At 47.1% G+C, this 20,870-nt stretch overlaps 1 protein-coding gene across 1 annotated transcript in view; it reads left to right on the top strand.

Annotated features, from left to right (window-relative positions):
* Nucleotides 1-20,515, top strand: part of LOC148147678 (uncharacterized) — a 49,891-nt gene extending 29,376 nt beyond the window's left edge. The window contains exons 5-7 of the mRNA XM_087994622.1: nt 2,970-3,106; nt 11,105-11,228; nt 20,373-20,515. Coding sequence (XP_087850748.1) covers nt 2,970-3,106; nt 11,105-11,225 — 258 coding nt within the window. The 3' untranslated portion in view covers nt 11,226-11,228; nt 20,373-20,515. The remainder of the gene's footprint in view (nt 1-2,969; nt 3,107-11,104; nt 11,229-20,372) is intronic.
* Nucleotides 20,516-20,870: the final 355 nt, after the last annotated feature.

Below are 20,870 nucleotides of genomic sequence, written 5' to 3' on the forward strand. Positions count from 1 at the left end.
GAGGGATATGGGCCGGGTGCTGGCAGGTGGGATTAGATTGGGTTGGGATATCTGGTCGGCATGGACGGATTGGACCGAAGGGTCTGTTTCCATGCTGTACATCTCTATGACTCTATGACTCTATTTGGCTATTTGGATTCAGAATTGGTTGGCTGATAGAAGGCAGAGTGTGGTTGTAGATGGAAAGTATTCTGCCTGCAGGTCAGTGTTGAGTGGTGTCCTGCAGGGCTCTGTTCTTGTATCTCTGCTCTTTGTAGTTTTTATAAATGACTTGGATGAGGAGGTTGAGGGGTGGGTTAGTAAATTTGCAGATGACACAATAGTTGGAGGTGCCGTTGATAGTATCGAGGGCTATTGCAGGCTGCAGCGTGATATAGACAGGCTGCTGAGCTGGGCTGAGAAATGGCAAATGGAGTTCAACCTGGATAAATGCAAAGTGATGCATTTTGGAACGTTGAACCGGAACCCGATTCTTGGTAGTGTGGAGGAACAGATGGATCTTGGGGATCAAGTATATAGATCCCTCAAAGTTGCCACCCAAGTGGATAGGGTTGTTAAGAAAGCAGGTGGTATTTTGGCTTTCATTAACAGAGGGATCAAGTTTAAGAGCTGCGAGGTTTTGCTACAGCTCTACAAGTCCCTGATGAGACCACACTTGGAACATTGTGTCCAATTCTGGTTGGAGGAGAAAGTGAGGACTGCAGATGCTGGAGATCAGAGCTGAAAATGTGTTGCTGAAAAAGCGCAGCAGGTCAAGCAGCATCCAAGGAGCAGGAGAATCGACGTTTCGGGCATGAGCCCTTCTTCAGGAATGAGGAAAGTGTGTCCAGCAGGCTAATATAAAAGGTAGGGAGGAGGGACTTGGGGGAGGGGCGCTGGAAATGCGATAGGTGGAAGGAGGTCAAGGTGAGGGTGATAGGCCAGAATGGGGTGAGGGCGGAGAGGTCAGGAAGAAGATTACAGGTTAGGACGGCGGTGCTGAGTTCGAGGGATTTGACTGAGACAAGGTGGGGGGAGGGGAAATTAGGAAACTGGAGAAATCTGAGGACAAGGTGGGGGGAGGGGAAATGAGGAAATTGGAGAAATCTGAGGACAAGGGAGGACAGATTTCTCCAGTTTCCTCATTTCCCCTCCCCCCACCTTGTCCTCAGATTTCTCCAGTTTCCTCATTTCCCCTCCCCCTACCTTGTCCTCAGATTTCTCCAGTTTCCTCATTTCCCCTCCCCCCACCTTGTCCTCAGATTTCTCCAGTTTCCACATTTCCCCTCCCCCCACCTTGTCCTCAGATTCCGGTTGCCCTACTTATAGAAAAGATACAAAGGCTTTGGAGAGGGTGCAAAGAAGGTTTACCAGGATGCTACCTGGACTGGGGGGTTTGCCTTATGAAGGGAGGTTGACTAAGTTTCGACTTTTCTCTCTGGAGAGAAGGAGGAAGAGAGGTGACCCTGATCGAGGTATGCAAGGTAATGAGAGGAATGGATAGAGTCAACAGCCAGAGACTTTTCCCCAGGGCAGGATTGACTGGCACGAGGGGTCATAATTTTAAGATATTAGGAGAAAGGTATAGAGGAGACATCAGAGGTAGGTTCTTTACGCAGAGAGTTGTGAATACATGGAATGCGTTGCCAGTAGTGGTGGTGGAAGCAGAGTCATTAGGGACATTTAAGCGACTGCTGGACATGCACATGGACAGCAGTGAATTGTGGGGTCCGTAGGTTAAGTTATTTTATTTTACATTAGGCACATCTTGGGCCAAAGGGCCTGTTCTGTGCTGTACTTTTTTTATGTTCTATGGTCTATGAAGTATTCATCTGACAGTGAGGGATTGTGTAGACTGGGACTATATTCCCTGGAATGTATAACCTGCTTAAAGAGCTTGATAGGTTTTCACTGAAAAATTATTTTCCATTGCTGGGGAGTCTCAAACTACATAAGGGTCGTGTTCTCAAAATAAGGGATCAACTTAGGACTGAGATGAGGAGAAATTGCTTAACTCAAAGATTTGTGGATTTTTGGAATGCACTACCCCAGAGGACTATGGATGCTCAGTTGTTGAGTATCAAGCCAAAGTTTTATAGATTTGTTTTTGGATATTAAGGAACTTAAATTTAGGACGAGTGAAAGACAAGGAAATTGAGGTAGAGAATCAGCTGTGATGGATGTAGGTTTGCTCGCTGAGCTGGAAGGTTCATTTCCAGACACTTCGTCACCCTACTAGGTAACGTTTTCAGTGGGCCTAGTAAGGTGTCAAAACATCTGGAAATGAACTTTCCAACTCAGCGAGCAAACCTACATCCAAAACATCAAGCTGAGCTTCAAAACTTCTCAAAAATTCACTCATCAGCTGTGATCATACTGAATGGCCTACTCCAGTTCTCATTTCGTGTGTTCTCATTTTCTAAGATACATGTGTGATTTGAATTTATAACCCTCTCCAGTTCGATAGTTGCCACATGATGGCACGGTGGCACAGTGGTTAGCACTGCTGCCTCACAGCGCCAGAGACCCGGGTTCAATTCCCTGCCTCAGGCGACTGACTGTGTGGAGTTTGCACATTCTCCCCATGTCTGCGTGGGTTTCCTCCGGGTGCTCTGGTTTCCTCCCACAGTCCAAAAATGTGCAGGTTAGGTGAATTGGCCACGCTAAATTGCCCGTAGTGTTAGGTGAAGGGGTAAATGTGGGGGAATGGTTCTGGGTGGGTTGCACTTCGGTGGGTCGGTGTGGACTTGTTGGGCCGAAGGGCCTGTTTCCAACCTGTAAGTAATCTAATCTAATGATCGAAACGATCTTCCAGAAAGAATGGAAGGAGTCTTGCTTCTCACCTGCTCCTGCCCCCATGAATACTGCCTGAAGACCGATCAGGTGATAAGCAGAGGGAAATCAGGACTGAGTTCTGGGATTAATCTGTGATGTTCCCATCATTGCTCTCACAATTAACAATACTAACGGCTTTTCTCTGATCTGTGCAGATACGCAGGGACCTAAACATATTGCGAATGCTTAATTGTTTGAATGAAAAACTTGACCTTCTGCAACAAGTAGTCACCGAGAGTTGGAAACTTCTGCACTTGGACATGTGTTATTATCAATACCTCACTACCGCTAGGTGAGGAAGGGAGAAAAGGATAGTACCATAGTTAAAAGTATTGATATCAGAACAGATGTTTGAATATTGCAGAGGTTAAATAGCTTAGCTGAACATATGGAGCAATTTTATCCACTAGAGAGAGACACTATCCGTGTTAGAGGGCTGCACACTCTTCCGACCAAGCTTTTTCAAGTTTCAGATGCCTTAGAACGAGCAAGTTGTAGATCCAAAACCCACTTCAAAGACCTCAGCAGATAACCGAGGCTGGAACTCCAATGCAATTGTGAGGGTGTCCTGCACTGTTGGAGGTGTCTTGGATGAGATATTAACCTAGGTCGAGTCTACCCTCGGGTAAATGCGAAAGACATCCTGACACTTTTAAAGAAGAGCAGGTGTGTGATGTCCTGGCCAATATTTATTGCTCAACAACCACTTAAAACAATATCTGGCCATTTATTTTATTGCTATTAGTGGGTGCTTGCTGTGTGCAACTGGCTGCTATTTTTCCTACAATACAGTAATGAGTAATCTAGTGATTCTGATGTGTGGAAGTTAGAATGTCTTGAGGTTAGAAAAGGTGTTGTCTGGAACTGGATAACAATTAGAGTTTACAAAGTTTCAGTTTAAACTGATACAGTTGCCGTTTCCTTTGTCAATGAAATACTGAACGGTTGGTTGAAACGTTGACTCCATATCGGCCTTTTGTATCTCAGCCATGTATTAGAATAGTGATCTTTTCCTCAGTGACATGGACTAAACATTAATTTATTTACATCCATTGTTCTATTTAAAGTGATCACTAACAATGAAACGAAAATTTCCAAGTAACTCAAATCCTTCAGGTCAGAGTCTGAAAGCTGCAGTTTAGTATTTGCCTTCTTCAGCTGATTCCTTCTGATCCTCCATTTGGCAGGGTTATGAGTGTCAGATGTTCAAGGGCATTTCTGTGTGGGTTTGTGTGAGATGAGACAAGGGTCTGAAATGCCCCTCAGCCTCAGCTTCATATGTGCATCTACCTCAGTAATGCTTTCTGGGAAAGCTCTAGGTAACCTCAGAGCGGTATAATGCAACACATTCCCCAGGCAAAAGACAAAGGAAGATTATCCTGAATGTGTAAAGTGTGACCAAAATAGTGTTTTGTATAACTTCAGCATTTCCTCATTGCTTTTGGATTCTACTTTTATTTTTAAAATGTAGAATCAATATGTTTTTAACAGCTTTGTCAATATATCTCCCCATTCTAAAGCTCTGTGTACCTGAACCTAAAATTCTCTCTACAACTCTTAACATTTAAGAAGTTGTCATTTGATAATGTTTATTTCAACTTAAACGATAGAAAGACAAAACAGAAGATGGCAATTCACTGGTTCATTTCCCAGGGCAGTGTTTTGACCAATTGGAATCAATCTGCCTGTTTAAATTTAAACAAAGATTGGCAGTTAGTTGTCAGTCATCATCTAACTGGTGCATTCTGCCTACCAGTGCCTCTATCAATCAGATACCATTTGCCGAACAGTTTGCACGCTCTGCTCATAAGATATAAAACAGGTCATTTTTCTCTTTACCTGGTATTTCAAGTGAGTTGTCAAGATATAATGCTTTGATAAAATGTCTGTTTTCAAATGTATTTAGTATTTTAATGTATATTTTGTATCTTTATTTTTCCTCCTAAAATGTATAAGCGGTCCTTTCTCTACACTCAACATCAATCTGTACAACCAATATATCCCATTAAATCCATGCTGTCTGAAGTGACTATGGTCTGTCCTCTGTACCTGTGTTATCTGGACATTTGGGTTCAGATGATCTTCATAAAATGAGAAGAGCAATGATTCAATCACTCTTTATACTCTGCAAAATGGCTATTAACCATGACTCTCTTTTTATGTTCCTTAACTAACCCTCCATTCATGCTCCTGCATCCCAGCAAATGCCTTAATTTTATTAACAAACCGCCTATGTTTCTCCTTACCAAAGACCTTCTTTAAACCCCATCCAATGCATTTTTATTAACAGTGAACTCTGCTATTTTCTCAAAAACCTCTATCGAATATATATCATACTGAATATGATGATGTTTACAAGTCCACGCTGGCTGCCTTCAAATAGCCCGTAATGTTGAGGTGAATATTAATTTGATCCCATATAGAACTGAAACAATACCCTTGAACGCTGAAAATACACGTGTTACGCATTCAAACTTTGCAGCCCAGGTGACCATAGATGTTTGGATACAATTGTCACCATTTATGAATTAACCATCTGCACCTCCCCTGAGCGAAACACTTCACTGAGATTTCATATGCAGACTGGAATCCATCCCATTGTATTTCAGTCTGCTGAAAGCTAGGGGATGGAGAGTAGAAAATTCCAAACTACCGGTCCAACTGACAAGAGTCTATGAGTTGTAACATTTTAAGCATACCAGCAAGGTAAAGTAAGTAGACAGACTGGATGCAAGTACTTCCTCTGTTTGAGGAATCTAGAACCAAGAGTCACAGTCTCAGGATAAAGAGTAAGCCATTTAGGTTTGAGATGAGGAGACATTTCTTCACTGAGGGAGCGGTCACTCTGTGGAATTTGCTACCAGAGTCAGACGCTGCAATCATAGTAAATGGCAGAACTGTCTCAAAGGGCCAAATGGCCTACTCCTGCCCCTGGTTTCTGTGTTCCTAATCCAGCTCCACAAGTGGATGGATCTTCCCCCTCTCCCCTTTTGTCAATGACACTGCTATATTGGTATATTGAGGTGAGAAGCTCTGGTCAATTAATTATGAACATTCTGCCAAGGCTCCACATTCATCACTTCAATGCTCAGGGATCAGAATTACTTATTTGTTAAAAATGAACAGGACTCAACAGGAGCAGAAATAATTTCATATTACTTCAGCAATAACATTGAAGAGGACAGGGGCTATTATCCCTGGAGCCTCGAGGCTGAGGGGTGACCTTATAGAAGTTTCTAAAACCATGAGGGGCCTGGTTAGGGTGAGTAGCCGAGGTCTTTTCACCAGGGTAGGCAAGTCCAAAACTAGAGGCAGAGGTTTAAGATGAGAAGGAAAAGATTTAAAAGGGGCCTGAGAGCAACTTTTTTGTGGAGAGGGTGGTGTATGTATGGAATGAGTTGCCAAAGGAAGTGGTGGAGAGTGGTACAATTAAAAGGAATCCGGATAGGTACATGAATAGGAAGTGTTCAGAGGGATATGGGCCAAATGCTGGCAAATGCCGGCAGATGGGACTAGATTAATTTGGGATATCTGATTGAGATGGATAAGTTGGATCGAAGGTTCTCTTCCTGTGCTGTGTATCTCTACAACTTTGGGCGGTACGGTGGCACAGTGGTTAGCACTGCTGCCTCACAGCGCCAGAGACCCGGGTTCAATTCCTGCCTCAGGCGACTGACTGTGTGGAGTTTGCACATTCTCCCCGTGTCTACGTGGGTTTCCTCCGGGTGCTCCGGTTTCCTCCCACACTCCAAAGATGTGCAGGGCCAGGTGAATTGGCCATGCTAAATTGCCTGTAGTGTTAGGTAAGGGGTAAATGTAGGGGTATGGGTGGGTTTCGCTTCGGCGGGTCGGTGTGGACTTGTTGGGCCGAAGGGCCTGTTTCCACACTGTAATGTAATCTAATCTAAAACTCTATTTCTGGCACTCACCATTTTAACAAATTTTGTTAGTATATTTGCTGGGAGCATGCCTTTGAATATGCAGAGCAGATAGTTCATGTTGTCTGTCAATCAGCAAGGAATGCTGACTTGATTGTAGTGGTGCTTTTTTTTAACATCCAAGCACCCCTAACAGCATCTTTTAACTTCACAAAGCTGAACATGAAACCGGCCAGAAAAAGGAACAAATCCACCTGGAAGGGTTCCTCAGCTACTTTAAGGTGGATTTCTCTTGGCTCTTGGTAGTGATGTGACATGTAATGATGCCTTTGGTTCTGACTTTGAGTTCAAATCACACCCCTTGCTCCCAGACATGGATTATGTAGTTTCTATGTCCTTGGTTGGTACATCTGACTGTAGTACCAATGAACACACCCTCAATTCCTTGTTGAACAAACCTCAAAAGTCATACAGTCCATGTATTACTGGCCATCCAAGACCTCGCGGACAAATCATTCTCTGTTCTGCATTCCCATAAACGTTTATGTGCTATTGGCTGTCCTGGTGCTCCTACACAGCATAGCTGTTGAAAACTGCTGACTTTCACTCGGGGAGGTTGGTCTTGAGCTGTTTTGGACCATCAGATCCAGGTCCGGGACTGTACCACCAGTAATAGACAGAAGTAAAAGCATTGATGGGGTGGCAGTGGTAGGAGTTTGCAAGCTGATATCCTGAATGAGGACAGCAGGTTTGTCCTTCACTGCCAGTCCCCGAGGTAGCACTCCAATAATTGAACTGAATTATGTTTATTGTCACATGAAAACACATGGCTATAGTGAAATGTTTACAAGTCGCCATTTACTGCATCATTTTAGGTACAAGGGTACCTAGGTATGGAATCTAGTAATTCTAGTAACTTGCTGCTGTAGGAAGGTGGGAGGCTACTTTTTCTATTCATTCATGGGATGTAGATGTCAAACTGGACCAGCATTTATTACCCATCCCATGTTGCCCTGGAGAAGGTAACAATGGGGCACCTTCTGAAACGACTGTAATCCATTTGATGCAGGTACGCCCACAATGATGTTAGGGAGGGAGCTCCAGGATTTTAACCCAGCGACTCTGAAGAAATGGCTGTGTATTTCCGGGTCAGGGGGATTAGTAACTTAGAGGTGAATTTGTAGGTGTTGGTTTTTCCCTTGTATCTTTCCCTGCAGGGACTTACCATCTGTTGCGTTATCCTTTCCTCCTGCTCTGACTACAACCTGAGACCCAGCTCCTTATCAAACTTGTGAATTATTTACAGTATCAGTATCCAAGCTGGTGTTTCTGCATATCAGAATGACTGGTGTTGTTTCATCTTTATCCGTCTCTCCTTATGGGTAACATGGTGGCACAGTGGTTAGCACTGCTGCCTCACAGCGCTAGGGACCTGGGTTCAATTCCAGCCTCGAGCAACTGTCTGGGTGGAGTTTACGCATTCTCCCCATGTCTACATGGGTTTGCTTATGCGTGCTCTGGTTTTCTGCAACAGTCCAAAGATGGGTGGGTTAGATGGCTTGGCTATGGGAAGTGCAGGGTGGCTCTGGGTGGGATGCTCTTCAGAGGGGTTATAGGAATAGGGTAGGGAGATTTGATTTGGGTGGGATGCTCTGTGGAGAGTCAGTGTGGACACGATGGGCAGAATGGCCTCTTTTTATACTGTAGGGATTCTATAATTCCGCCATCTTTGGTTAGTTCCTGTACCTGTTCCCCTGCCTGGCCAGATTGCAATTCTTTGGTATCTGGAGAAAGATACAATTACAGGGTTGAGGTGAACATAGAACAATACAGCACAGTACAGGCCCTTCAGTCTTCAATGTTGTGCTGGCCTTCTATCCTACTCTGAGATCAAATTAACCTACATACCCTTCATTGTACTAACTTCCATGTGCCTATCCAAGAGTCCCTAATGTATCTGAGTGGGTGAGTAGAAGTCAAGAGGTGCTTGCTTACACCATCTGCCACTTTTAATTCAGGATGAGGGCAAGTGGGATATGAGAAAGTAGACTAACACTGAAGTACCGTCCTCCTTAAGGATTTCAGCCTGCTGTCGGCTCTGGCCTCAAACATGCACCATCTCCTCCCAAAGGCCAGAGACAGGCAGCAGTACCTGACTCACCAGTTGGCCACTGACTCTGGTTGTGTGCCACCTTCTCCTGCAAGAATCATAGAGATTTAACAGCATAGAAAGAGGCCCTTCAGCCCATTGTGTCTGCACTAGTTATACTGTTGGCCTGTTTACTTGTATGCTGTGGCATTTCAAGTGTTGAACAATGTACCTCTTAAATGTCTTGAGGGTTCCTGCCTCTGCTACCTATTTAGGCAGTGAGTTTCAGATGTCCATCACCCTCTGGGTGAAATTTCCTCAAATTTCTGTGAAATCTTCAGTCCCTGCCTTAAAACTATACCTCTAGGTATTGACCCCTTTCCTAAGTACTTACCCTCTACAGTGATTTGGTTAATAAAGACAAGTATCTCATATGCCTTCCTAACCTGCTGCCTTCAAGGATTTATGATCAGGTACAGCTCTGAACTTCAGTACTTCCGAGGGTGCTACCATTCAATGCATGTGTACTCCCTTGCCTTGTTAGTCCTCTCAAAATGCGTCTCATTTTTCAGGATTAAATTCTATTTCAACCCATCTGTCCAGCCCATCTATTCTCTAAGGTTTTCCACCAATCTGTTTAACGCACCATCAGTTTTCATTACATTCGTAACTAAATCATTATCATACACTACAAACAGCAAGGTATCCAGCACTGAACCCTGTGGTACACCAGGCTTCCAATCACAACACTACCCTTTGACCATCAGCCTCTGCTTTCTGCTGTTAAGCTAATGTTGGATCCAGTTTGATTCAGGAACAGCTTCTTCCCCCACTGTTATCAGGCTTTTAAATGGACCACTCAAGTGTTAATCCTGATCTCTCATTCTGCACTTCCTCTGCAGCTGTAACACTATTGTGCACTCCCTTGTGCTCCCCTGATGCACTTTGATTGGTACAATCTGTACAGCATGTAAAAAGAAACACTTTTCACTGTATCGCAGTAAAATGTGACAATAAATCCGTCGATCAATTTGCCAAATTTTCCCGGATCCCATGGGCTCTTAGCTCCTTAACCAATCTCCCATGCAAGGCCTTGCCACAAGTTTTACTGAACTCCATACAGATTGCGTCAACTGCACTACTCTCACCTACACACCTAGTTAGCTCCTTCAAAGCATCAATCAAATTTGTTAGGCATGATCCCCGCACCCCACCCCCCCCCCCCCCACCCCCATCTTTATTAAATGTTGCCTCTCAAAATGGAAATTTGTTCTATCTAACAATTACTTTTTCCAATAGTTTCCCTACTACAGTTGTTAGATTCACTGGCCTGCAATTTCCTGGTTGTCCCTGCCACACTTCTTGAATAATGGAACCACATTAATTGCCCTCCATCCTCTGGCACCTCTCCTGTGGCCAGAGAGGATTTGAAAATTAACATCAGAGCCTCTGCAGTCTCCATCCTGGTCTCCCACAGCAGCCTGGAATACATCCTATTTGGTCCTCTGTCTTTATCCATTTTCAGGCCTGTTCAAATCACTCAAAGTCTTTTCTCTCTCAATGCATGGTCACTTGTAATGTTGGTCACTCAGTCTAATTATTACCCACATGTGAAGTGGAAATGTATGTAGTTCAGTACACACAATTCTGTTTGTATAATTTTTTGCTTATCCACGCTGGGTCCATTAGCAAATTCTTGAGCCATCCACGTAATTATAAGATTCCCCAAAATGCTGATAATTTCCTCTAAACAAGATGTCCAACTGTGCACTGTAACATAATGGGGAAGTTAGGGTTACACCTCTTCACATCATTAATGGAAGACCTACACTTCAAGAATAACAGTGACCACACTTTATTCCTACATTCCTGGTTTATGTTAATCCCACTATCACTTTTACTACACTGTAGAGAGTTTACTGAGACTCCCTCTTTAAAATAATTGGATTGTGGTTTATGACAATGGTGGAGATAGTGTAATTCCCACTTTGAATGATCTCCAAAGTGAGAACACCATATCAATGAAATCAGAAATATGAGAAACTTTCTTTAAATGTCATTTATTTACCTCACAGAGTGATGAAAGGAGACTGAATAGTAACTTTTCAGAAGGGAATTCAATGTAGAATTGAGTAGGAGATGTTTCCATTGTCCTGGGGGAAAGAGCAGACATGATGGATTGAATGGCCTCCTGTCGCCTTGCTTGAGTCCTTGATTCTTAACTATCTGGTTCCCCAGTACTTAAGGATTTTCCGTATCTCAAATATTCTGATTTTAAGGAGTGTATTTTTTCCTGTTCTTGAACCGTATTTTCTCTCTGCAGATTTTTCCAGTGGCTTCCTGAGCGAATTCGAATTCCTTCTCGCAGGGTCATGTGCAGATCCTCACCATGTCGATTCAGGAGACGTTGCTGCACTCGATCCTGCTGGGAGAGCCTGCTGTGATCAGTGAGTACACATCATCCGACAAGAAAACAACCACTGTGTGCTCACAGCCAAGCCAACATCGATCAGGGTCACATTCTTCCACAAGGAGTGTCACTCATGTTTAGAAATATGAAGGTGCCGGTGTTGGACTAGAGTGGACAAAGTTAAAAATCACACGACACCAGGTTTATTTGGAAGCACTAGCTTTCGGAGCGCTCCACAGCTACTTAATGAAGGAGCAGCGCTCCGAAAGCTAGTGCTTCCAAATAAACCTTTTGGACTATAACCTGGTGTTGTGTGATTTTTAACCCTGTTTAAAGAGACCTTGAAGGTAAAAACAATGATTGCAGATGCTGGAAACCAGATTTTGGATTAGTGGTGCTGGAAGAGCACAGCAGTCCAGGCAGCATCCAGGGAGCATTAAAATCGACATTTCGGGCAAAAGCCCTTCATTAGGAATAAAGGCAGTGAGCTTGAAGGGTGGAGAGATAAGCTAGAGGAGGGTGGGGGTGGGGAGAAAGTAGCATAGAGTACAATGGGTGAGTGGGGGAGGGGATGAAGGTGATAGGTCGGGAGCGGGGGGAGGGTGAAGTGGATAGGTGGAAAAGAAGATAGACAGGTAGGACAAGTCATGGGGACAGTGCTGAGCTGGAAGTTTGGAACTAGGGTGAGGTGGGGGAAGGGGAAATGAGGAAACTGTTGAAGTCCACATTGATGCCCTGGGGTTGAAGTATTCCAAGGCGGAAGATGAGGCATTCTTCCTCCAGGCGTCTGGTGGTGAGGGAGCGGCGGTGAGGGAGGCCCACCTCCATGTCCCTGGCAGAGTGGGAGGGGGAGTTGAAATGTTGGGCCACAGGGCGGTGTGGTTGATTGGTGCGGGTGTTCCGGAGATGTTCCCTAAAGCGCTCTGCTAGGAGGCATCCAGTCTCCCCAATGCAGAGGAGACCGCATCGGGAGCAACGGGTACAATAAATGATATTGGTGGATGTGCAGGTAAAACTTTGATGGATGTGGAAGGCTCCTTTAGGGCCTTGGATGGAGGTGAGGGAGGAGGTGTGAGCGCAGGTTTTACAATTCCTGCCGTGGCAGGGGAAGGTGCCAGGATGGGAGGGTGGGTTGTAGGGGGGCGTGGACCTGACCAGGTAGTCACGGAGGGAACGGTCTTTGCGGAAGGCAGAAAGGGGTGGGGAGGGAAATATATCCCTGATGGTGGGGTCTGTTTGGAGGTGGCGAAAATGTCGGCAGATGATTTGGTTTATGCGAAGGTTGGTAGGGTGGAAGATGAGCACTAGGGGCGTTCTGTCCTTGTTACGGTTGGAGGGGTGGGGTCTGAGGGCGGAGGTGCGGGATGTGGATAAGATGCGTTGGAGGGCATCTTTAACCACGTGGGAAGGAAAATGGCCTAAAGAAGGAGGCCATCTGGTGTGTTCTGTGGTGGAACTGGTCCTCCTGGGACAGATATGGCGGAGGCGGAGGAATTGGGAATACGGGATGGCATTTTTGCAAGAGATAGGGTGGTGGGCGGCACAGTGGCACAGTGGTTAGCACTGCTGCCTCACAGCGCCGGAGACCCGGGTTCAATTCCCGCCTCAGGAGACTGACTGTGTGGAGTTTGCACATTCTCCCCGTGTCTGCGTGGGTTTCCTCCGGGTGCTCTGGTTTCCTCCCACAGTCCAAAGATGTGCAGGGTCAGGTGAATTGGCCATGCTAAATTGCCCGTAGTGTTAGGTAAGGGGTAAATGTAGGGGTATGGGTGGGTTGCGCTTCGGCGGAGCGGTGTGGACATGTTGGGCCGAAGGGCCTGTTTCCACACTGTAATGTAATCTAATCTAATCTAATCTAAAAAGAAGTGTAATCCAGGTAGCTGTGGAAGTCGGTGGGTTTGTAAAAAATATCGGTGTCAAGTCAGTCGTCATTAATGGAGATGGAGAGGTCCAGGAAGGGGAGGGAGGTGTCAGAGATGGTCCAGGTAAATTTAAGGTCAGGGTGGAATGTGTTGGTGAAGTTGATGAATTGCTCAACCTCCTCGCGGGAGCACGAGGTGGCGCCAATGCAGTCATCGATGTAGCGGAGGAAGAGGTGGGGAGTGGTGCCGGTGTAATTACGGAAGATCAACTGTTCTACGTAGCCAACAAAGAGACAGGCATAGCTGGGGCCCATACGTGTGCCCATGGTTACCCCTTTGGTCTGGAGGAAGTGGGAGGATTCAAAGGAGAAATTGTTAAGGGTGAGGACCAGTTCGGCCAAACGAATGAGAGTGTCGGTGGAAGGGTACTGTTGGGGACGTTGGGAGAGGAAAAAACGGAGGGCTTGGAGGCCCTGGTCATGGCAGATAGAGGTGTGGATGGATGGTAAAGATGAGGCGTTGGGGGCTGGGGAAATGGATGTCTTGGAGCAGGTGGAGGGCGTGGGTGGTGTCTCGAACGTATGTGGGCAGTTCCTGGACTAGGGGGGATAGGACAGTAACCAGGAAGGTAGAAATGAGTTCAGTGGGGCAGGAGCATGATGAGACAATGGGTCGGCCAGGATGGTCAGGCTTGTGGATCTTGAGAAGGAGGTAGAACCGGGCAGTGCGGGGTTCCCGGTTGGAAGCTGTGAGTGGGAGATCTCCTGAGGTGATGAGGTTCTGTATGGTCTGGGAGATGATGGTTTGGTGATGGGGGGTGGGGTCATGGTCGAGGGGGCGGTAGGAAGAGGTGTCCTCGAGTTGGTGTTTGGCTTCAGCGGTGTAGAGGTCAGTGCGCCGACTACCACTGCGCCCTCTTTATCCGCTGGCTTGATGGTGAGTTCAGGATTGGAGCAGAGGGATTGGAGGGCTGCGCGTTGTGAGGGTGAGAGGTTGGAGTGGGGGAGGGTGGGTAGACAGGTTGAGGCGGTTAATGTCCCGGTGGCAGTTGGAAATGAAGAGGTCGAGGGCAGGTAATAGGCCAGCGCGGGATGTCCAGGTGGATGCAGTGTGTTGGAGGTGGGCGAAGGGGTCCTCGGAAGGTGGGCGGGAGTCCTGATTGTGAAAGTAAGCTCGGAGGCGGAGGCAACGGAAGAATTGTTCGACGTCATGGCGTGTATTAAATTCATTGATGCGTGGACTGAGGGGGATGAAGGTGAGTCCTTTGCTGAGGACTGATCGTTCGTCCTCAGTGAGAGGGGGGTCTAGAGGGATGGTGACCTGGGCAGGTCCACGCCCCCCCTTACAACCCACCTTCCCATCCTGGCACCTTCCCCTGCCATTGCAAAGCCTGCGCCCACACCTCCTCCCTCACCTCCATCCAAGGCCCTAAAGGAGCCTTCCACATCCATCAAAGTTTTACCTGCACATCCACCAATATCATTTATTGTATTCGTTGCTCGCGATGCGGTCTCCTCTGCATTGGGGAGACTGGACGCCTCCTAGCAGAGCGCTTTAGGGAACATCTCCGGGAAACCCACACCAATCAACCACACCGCCCTGTGGCCCAACATTTCAACTTCCCCTCCCACTCTGCCGAGGACATGGAGGTCTTGGGCCTCCATCACCTCCGCTCCCTCACCACCAGACGCCTGGAGGAAGAAAGCCTCATCTTCCGCCTCGGAACACTTCAACCCCAGGGCATCAATGTGGATTTCAACAGTTTCCTCATTTCCCCTTCCCCCACCTCACCCTTGTTCCAAACTTCCAGCTCAGCACTGTCCCCATGACTTGTCCTACCTACCTATCTTCTTTTCCACCTATCCACTCCCCCCTCCCCCCGCTCCCTGACCTATCACCTTCATCCCCTCCCCCACTCACCCATTGTACTCTATGCTACTTTCTCCCCACCCCCACCCTCCTCTAGCTTATCCCTCCACGCTTCAGGCTCACTGCCTTTATTCCTGATGAAGGGCTTTTGCCCGAAATGTCGATTTTACTGCTCCTTGGATGCTGCCTGGACTGCTATGCTCTTCCAGCACCACTAATCCAGAATAAAGAGACCTTGTACCAATTCCAACCAACCATGACTCCAGTCCACAGCTGGTGCAACCCATATGTCTACACAATCCACACCCCAGAATTGATTTCACCCCAGCATTATCCAAATCCCAGCTCTGTCCACTTCCCCGCTCCCCCGCAGTGTCCACACACCAGCACTTCAACCCCACAGCTCTGGCTACCACCCATCATTGTCCACCATGCCAGTCCTATACAGCCCACAACACTGCTATCTCCCCACAATTGCCCACCTCCCCCAGCATTGTCCATCCCCAACACTGTCCACCCCATCCCCCAGCACTATCCACCCCCATTGCATTGCCCACCCCCAACACTGTCCACTCCAGCCAGCACTGTCCACCCCACCCCCAGCACTATCCACCCCCCCAACACTGTCCACCCCACCCAGCACTGTCCACCCCATCCCCAGCACTATCCACCCCCCCAACACTGTCCACCCCACCCAGCACTGTCCACGCTATCCCCAGCACTATCCATCCCCCCAGCATTGTCCACCCCAACACTGTCCACCCCACCCCCAGCACTATCCTCCCCCACTGCATTGTCCACCCCTCAGCACTGGCCACCTCGCCCCCAACACTGTCCACACCCTCCCAGCACTGTCCACTTACTCAGCACTGCCAACCACCCCAGCACTGTCCACTTCCCCCCCCAGCACTGTCCACTTACTCAGCACTGCCAACCACCCCAGTACTGTCCACTCTCTAGCACTGTCCATCCCTGCAGTACTGTCCATCCCCCCAGCACTGTCCACCCTCAAGCACTGTCCACACCACCCAAGCACTGTCCACACACCCCTGCACTGTCCACACCCCTCCGCACTGTCCACCCTCTAGCACTGTCCACCCTCTAGCACTGTCCACCCTCTAGCACTGTCCACACACCCCCAGCACTGTCCACCCTCTAGCACTGTCCACCCTCTAGCACTGTCCACCCTCTAGCACTGTCCACACACCCCCAGCACTGTCCACCCTCTAGCACTGTCCACATCCCCTCGCACTGTCCACCCTCTAGCACTATCCACACCCCAGCATTGTCCACAACCCCAGCACTGTCCACCCTCTAGCACTGTCCACACTGTATCACTGTCCACCCCCAAGCACTGTCCACCCCCCCAGCACTGTCCACTGCCCCAGCACTGTCCACTTCCCAGCACTGTCCACTTCCCAGCACTGTCCACCCCCCCAGCACAGTCCACCCTCCCAGCACTGTCCATCTCCCACAGCACTGTACACCATCCCCAGCACAGTCCACCCTCCCAGCACTGTCCATCTCCCACAGCACTGTACACCATCCCCAGCACTGTCCACCCCCCCAGCACTGTCTACTCCCCCCAGGACTGTCCACCCCTCCCAGCACTGTCCACCCCCCCAGCACTTTCCACCCCCCCCAGCACTGTCCGCCTCCCAGCACTGTCCATCCCCCAGCACTGTCTAACCCTCCCAGCACTGTCCACCTCCCAACACTGTCCACTACCCCCAGCACTGTCCACCCCCCCAGTACTGTCCACCCACCCCCAGCACTGTCCGCCTCCCTGCATTGTCCACCTCCCAGCACTGTCCAACCCTCCCAGCACTGTCCACCTTCCAACACTGTCCACCCACCCCCAGCACTGTCCGCCTCCCTGCATTGTCCACCTCCCAGCACTGTCCAACCCTCCCAGCACTGTCCACCTTCCAACACTGTCCACTACCCCCAGCACTGTCCACCCCCCCAGTACTGTCCACCCACCCCCAGCACTGTCCGCCTCCCTGCATTGTCCACCTCCCAGCACTGTCCAACCCTCCCAGCACTGTCCACCTTCCAACACTGTCCACCCACCCCCAGCACTGTCCGCCTCCCTGCATTGTCCACCTACCAGCACTGTCCAACCCTCCCAGCACTGTCCACCTTCCAACACTGTCCACTACCCCCAGAACTGTCCACCCCCCCCCAGCACTGTCCACCCCCCCAGCACTGTCCAACCCCCCCAGAACTGTCCACCCCCCCCCCCCCCCACCGCCCAGCACAGAGTGGTAGGTACAAGTTAGATTCCACGTTTGGGGTGAATCCAGCTGGGCTTCTTTGTGATTGTGGGACCAGTGCCACCCAGTCCCTCTACATTCATTACTGATTGAAACCACGTTCCTGTGAATATCCTGACAAATAACTAATGCTGACTACTCATATTACTTGTATACTGCAGGGATCCTGACCTGGTGGAAACAAATGCTCTTTTTGACACTAGACTTGTTGCAATTTATTGTAGATTTTGAGCTTTCTGTTATATTTATCTCTTTTTGTTATGTCAGTTCAAAATTAAGCAATTTTTGCTTTTGACATTTTCCACCATTATTCTTGATTGCCACTACAATTACACTGTCAAATATTATCACTACAGGCTGCAGAGTGCCAAATATTACTTTAATAAATATGTCTCTGACAAGAAAGGGAGTTTGCAAAGGCCTAACAATTACAGGAACTAGCAAGCCGTCAGGTGCTAGTCTGCATTCAGCACTGCCTGAACCGTGTAATTGTACTTCTCACAAGCTTGGCTGTGTCAGGGGAAATCGAGTTTCGCATGGTCAGTCTACCACAAATGACAACGTCTGTGTCAGTCAACCTATGAAAGACGTTACCATGTCATGATGTTTTCCTGTTCCCTCAAACACACCCCAGGGACATTGGCCAACTCGGGCAGTTTGAGGTTCAAAATGTCTCAGAGAGGCATAGAAAATAGGAACAGGAGTAGGCCATTCAGCCCTTCGAGCCTGGACCACCATTCAATATGGATCATGATTGATCATGCAGTTTAAGTATCCCATTCCCACTTTCTTTCCACATGCTTTGATCCCTTTAGCCGTAAGGGCGACATCCAGTCCCCTCTTGAATATATCTACTGAACTGGCCCCAAAGGCTTTTTGTGGTAGAGGTTTTCACAGGTTCACAACTCTCTGAGAGAAGAAATTCTTCCTCATCTCAGTCCTGAGTGTATTACCCCTTATTCTTGGTTAAAAATCACAAACTCCAGGTTACATACCTGTAGGAGAAAGTGAGGACTGCAGATGCTAGAGATCAGAGTTGAAATGTGTGTTGCTGGAAAAGCGCAGCAGGTCAGGCAGCATCCAAGGAGTAGGAGAGTCGATGTTTTGAATATTATTCTTGATGAAGAGCTAATGCTTGAAATGTCGACTGTCCTGCTGCTCGGATGCTGCCTCACCGGCTGTGCTTTTCAATGTCAGGTTATAGTCCAACAGGTTAATCTGGAAATACTATCTTTCGGAGCTGCACCTTCATCAGGTGGCTGTGGAGCAGGATTATAAGACACAGAATTTACAGAACAACCTCAATTATCCAAATGAAATGGGAGGGGAGTATCTTGTTCGGATAACTGTGCTCAGATAACTGATTTTTCAGATAATGGATAATATTTTTATGGGACCTTGGGATCACATTCGGATAATCCAAAATTTAGTTAATTGATTTTCAGATAACCGAGGTTGTTCTGTATAGCAAAAGATCTGAGTGTCATGCAACTGAAACGATATATTGAGCAAATCTAGATTGCTGTTAAGTCTTTCATCTTTTCGAATGGGTTGCATGTTTCAGTTCATTAATATGTAAATCCCAGAACTTCTTCCCAGTCACATTCTCGAGATAACTTAATGTTTTATTAAAAAAAACGGGACATCTCACCTCAAACAATAGGGTAAGATGTGAGGTTAGAGTCTGTCTGTATCCCAGTCTTGAGCCGAGCTGGTTCTATTTTTAACGTAGGAATTTATAAAATGGATTGACTGCCTGCAGGTTGTGTGCTTTTTGAACAAAATAGAAAGTATCTGCAGTTACAAATCAGCAAATGCAAATTCACCCCATAAACCGATGTGTGTGTGCATATGCATGTGAGGGGGAAGAGAGAGAGAGAGTGTGTGTGTATGTGTGTGAGTTATGCCTGTGAGTGTGTTTGCGTGTGAGTGTGCTTGCATGTGCTTGGTAGAGGATGTGTGTGAGTGTGATAGAGTATAAGCTTGTGAGAGGTTGTTTGCATGAGTGTATGTGTGTTTGAGAGATAGCCTGCGTATGAGAGAGGGTCTGCGTGAGTGTGTGAGTATGTAAGTGTGTGTGTGTGTGTAGTGTAGTGGAGTCACCTGTAGTGTGACATGAACCCAAGGCCCGAGTTGAGGCCATCATCACGGGTACCAAACTTGGCACACACAAAGTCTATGGGATGAATCTGCATTTGCTGAATTATAATTGCAGATACATTCTATTTTGTTCAAAAAGCACACAACCTGCAGGCAGTCAATCCATGTAACATTTTATAAACTCCTATTTTGGAAATAGAACCAGTCTGGCTCAACATTAGACTCTAACCTCATACCTATAATGCATTGTCTGAGCTGAGATGTTACTTTTTTTTTTATAAAACTTTAAATTATCTCGAGATTGTGACTTGAAAGAAGTTCTGGGATTTACACAGTAATGAACCAAAACCTGCAACCCATTCTAAAAGATAAAAGACTTAACAGCAATCTAGGTTTATTCAATATATCGTGCCAGTTGCATGACACTGAGATCTTTTGCTATAAATTCTGCATCTTATGATCCTACTCCACCCAGCTACCTGACGAAAGAGCAGCACTCCAAAGGTTAGTATTTCCAAATACACCTGTTCGCCTATAACCTGGTACTGGGTGATTTTTAACTTTGTCCACTGCAGTCCAACACCAGCACCTCCACATCACCCTTATTCTTGTGACCCCTAGTTCTGGACTTCTCCAAAATCGGGAACATTTTTCCTGTATCTAGCCTGTCCAGTTCCATCAGGATTTTATATGTTTCTGTGAGATCCCCCCTCATTTTTCTAAATTCCAGCAAGTGCAAGCCCAGTTGGTCCAGTCTTTCCTCATATATCAATCCTGCCATCCCAGGAAACAGTCTGGTGAACCTTTGCTGGACTCCCTCAGTAGCAAGAATGCCCTTTCTCAGACTAGGAGACCAAAACTGCACACAATATTGTAACTGAGCTTTCACTGGTTTCCTCAAGAAGAGGTGACATCATGTGGTCATCAGGAAGTTTATTAACCACGTGACCTTCATGAACAGAAAAGGTTTTGCATTCAGCTAACGCACAGGTAATATCTGCTCAAAGAGATGTTATAATGCATTCTAAACCTCAGTTTACATCGAGCTGAATTTTCTGTATCTCACTTTTTCAGAATCAGACCATTGATGGTAGACTCTGTTCGTGATTTTGGGCACCACCGGCTGATGGCAACATATTATATAGAAAAGTCTTTTATGTGAAGTGCAAAAAATTGCTATGAATGTTTGGAAGTGTGAAATAAAAGCAGAAAATGCTACAAGCATATGGTAGGTCCAGCAAACCTCTACAGGAGAAGGATCACTAATGCTGGTTGTGACCCAGTTCCAATGAAGAGTCACACTTGAAAAAGTGACCGACTCGGCTTAGTTCTACCTGCACTTCAGTTCCAGTATTTTGTGGATTTACCCATGATGCAGGAACTGTTGCTACACTGTGAAGGGGTTGGGTGTGCATGCAGACTCAGTACACAAATGCACATACATAGAGACAGATAGGCACTTTCCAACTCCAACAGAACACACAGCTACACAAACAGAATAACCGAGCAGTTGGGTAATGGTGCTATTCGAAAGGATTTAATGGAGGTTACCTGTGAATTTTCAGTGGCAAA

The sequence above is a fragment of the Chiloscyllium plagiosum genome, unplaced genomic scaffold (assembly GCF_037043375.1).
Source record: "Chiloscyllium plagiosum isolate Xiang-an unplaced genomic scaffold, Cpla_swu_hap1 HiC_scaffold_15, whole genome shotgun sequence".
Classification (NCBI taxonomy): domain Eukaryota; kingdom Metazoa; phylum Chordata; class Chondrichthyes; order Orectolobiformes; family Hemiscylliidae; genus Chiloscyllium; species Chiloscyllium plagiosum.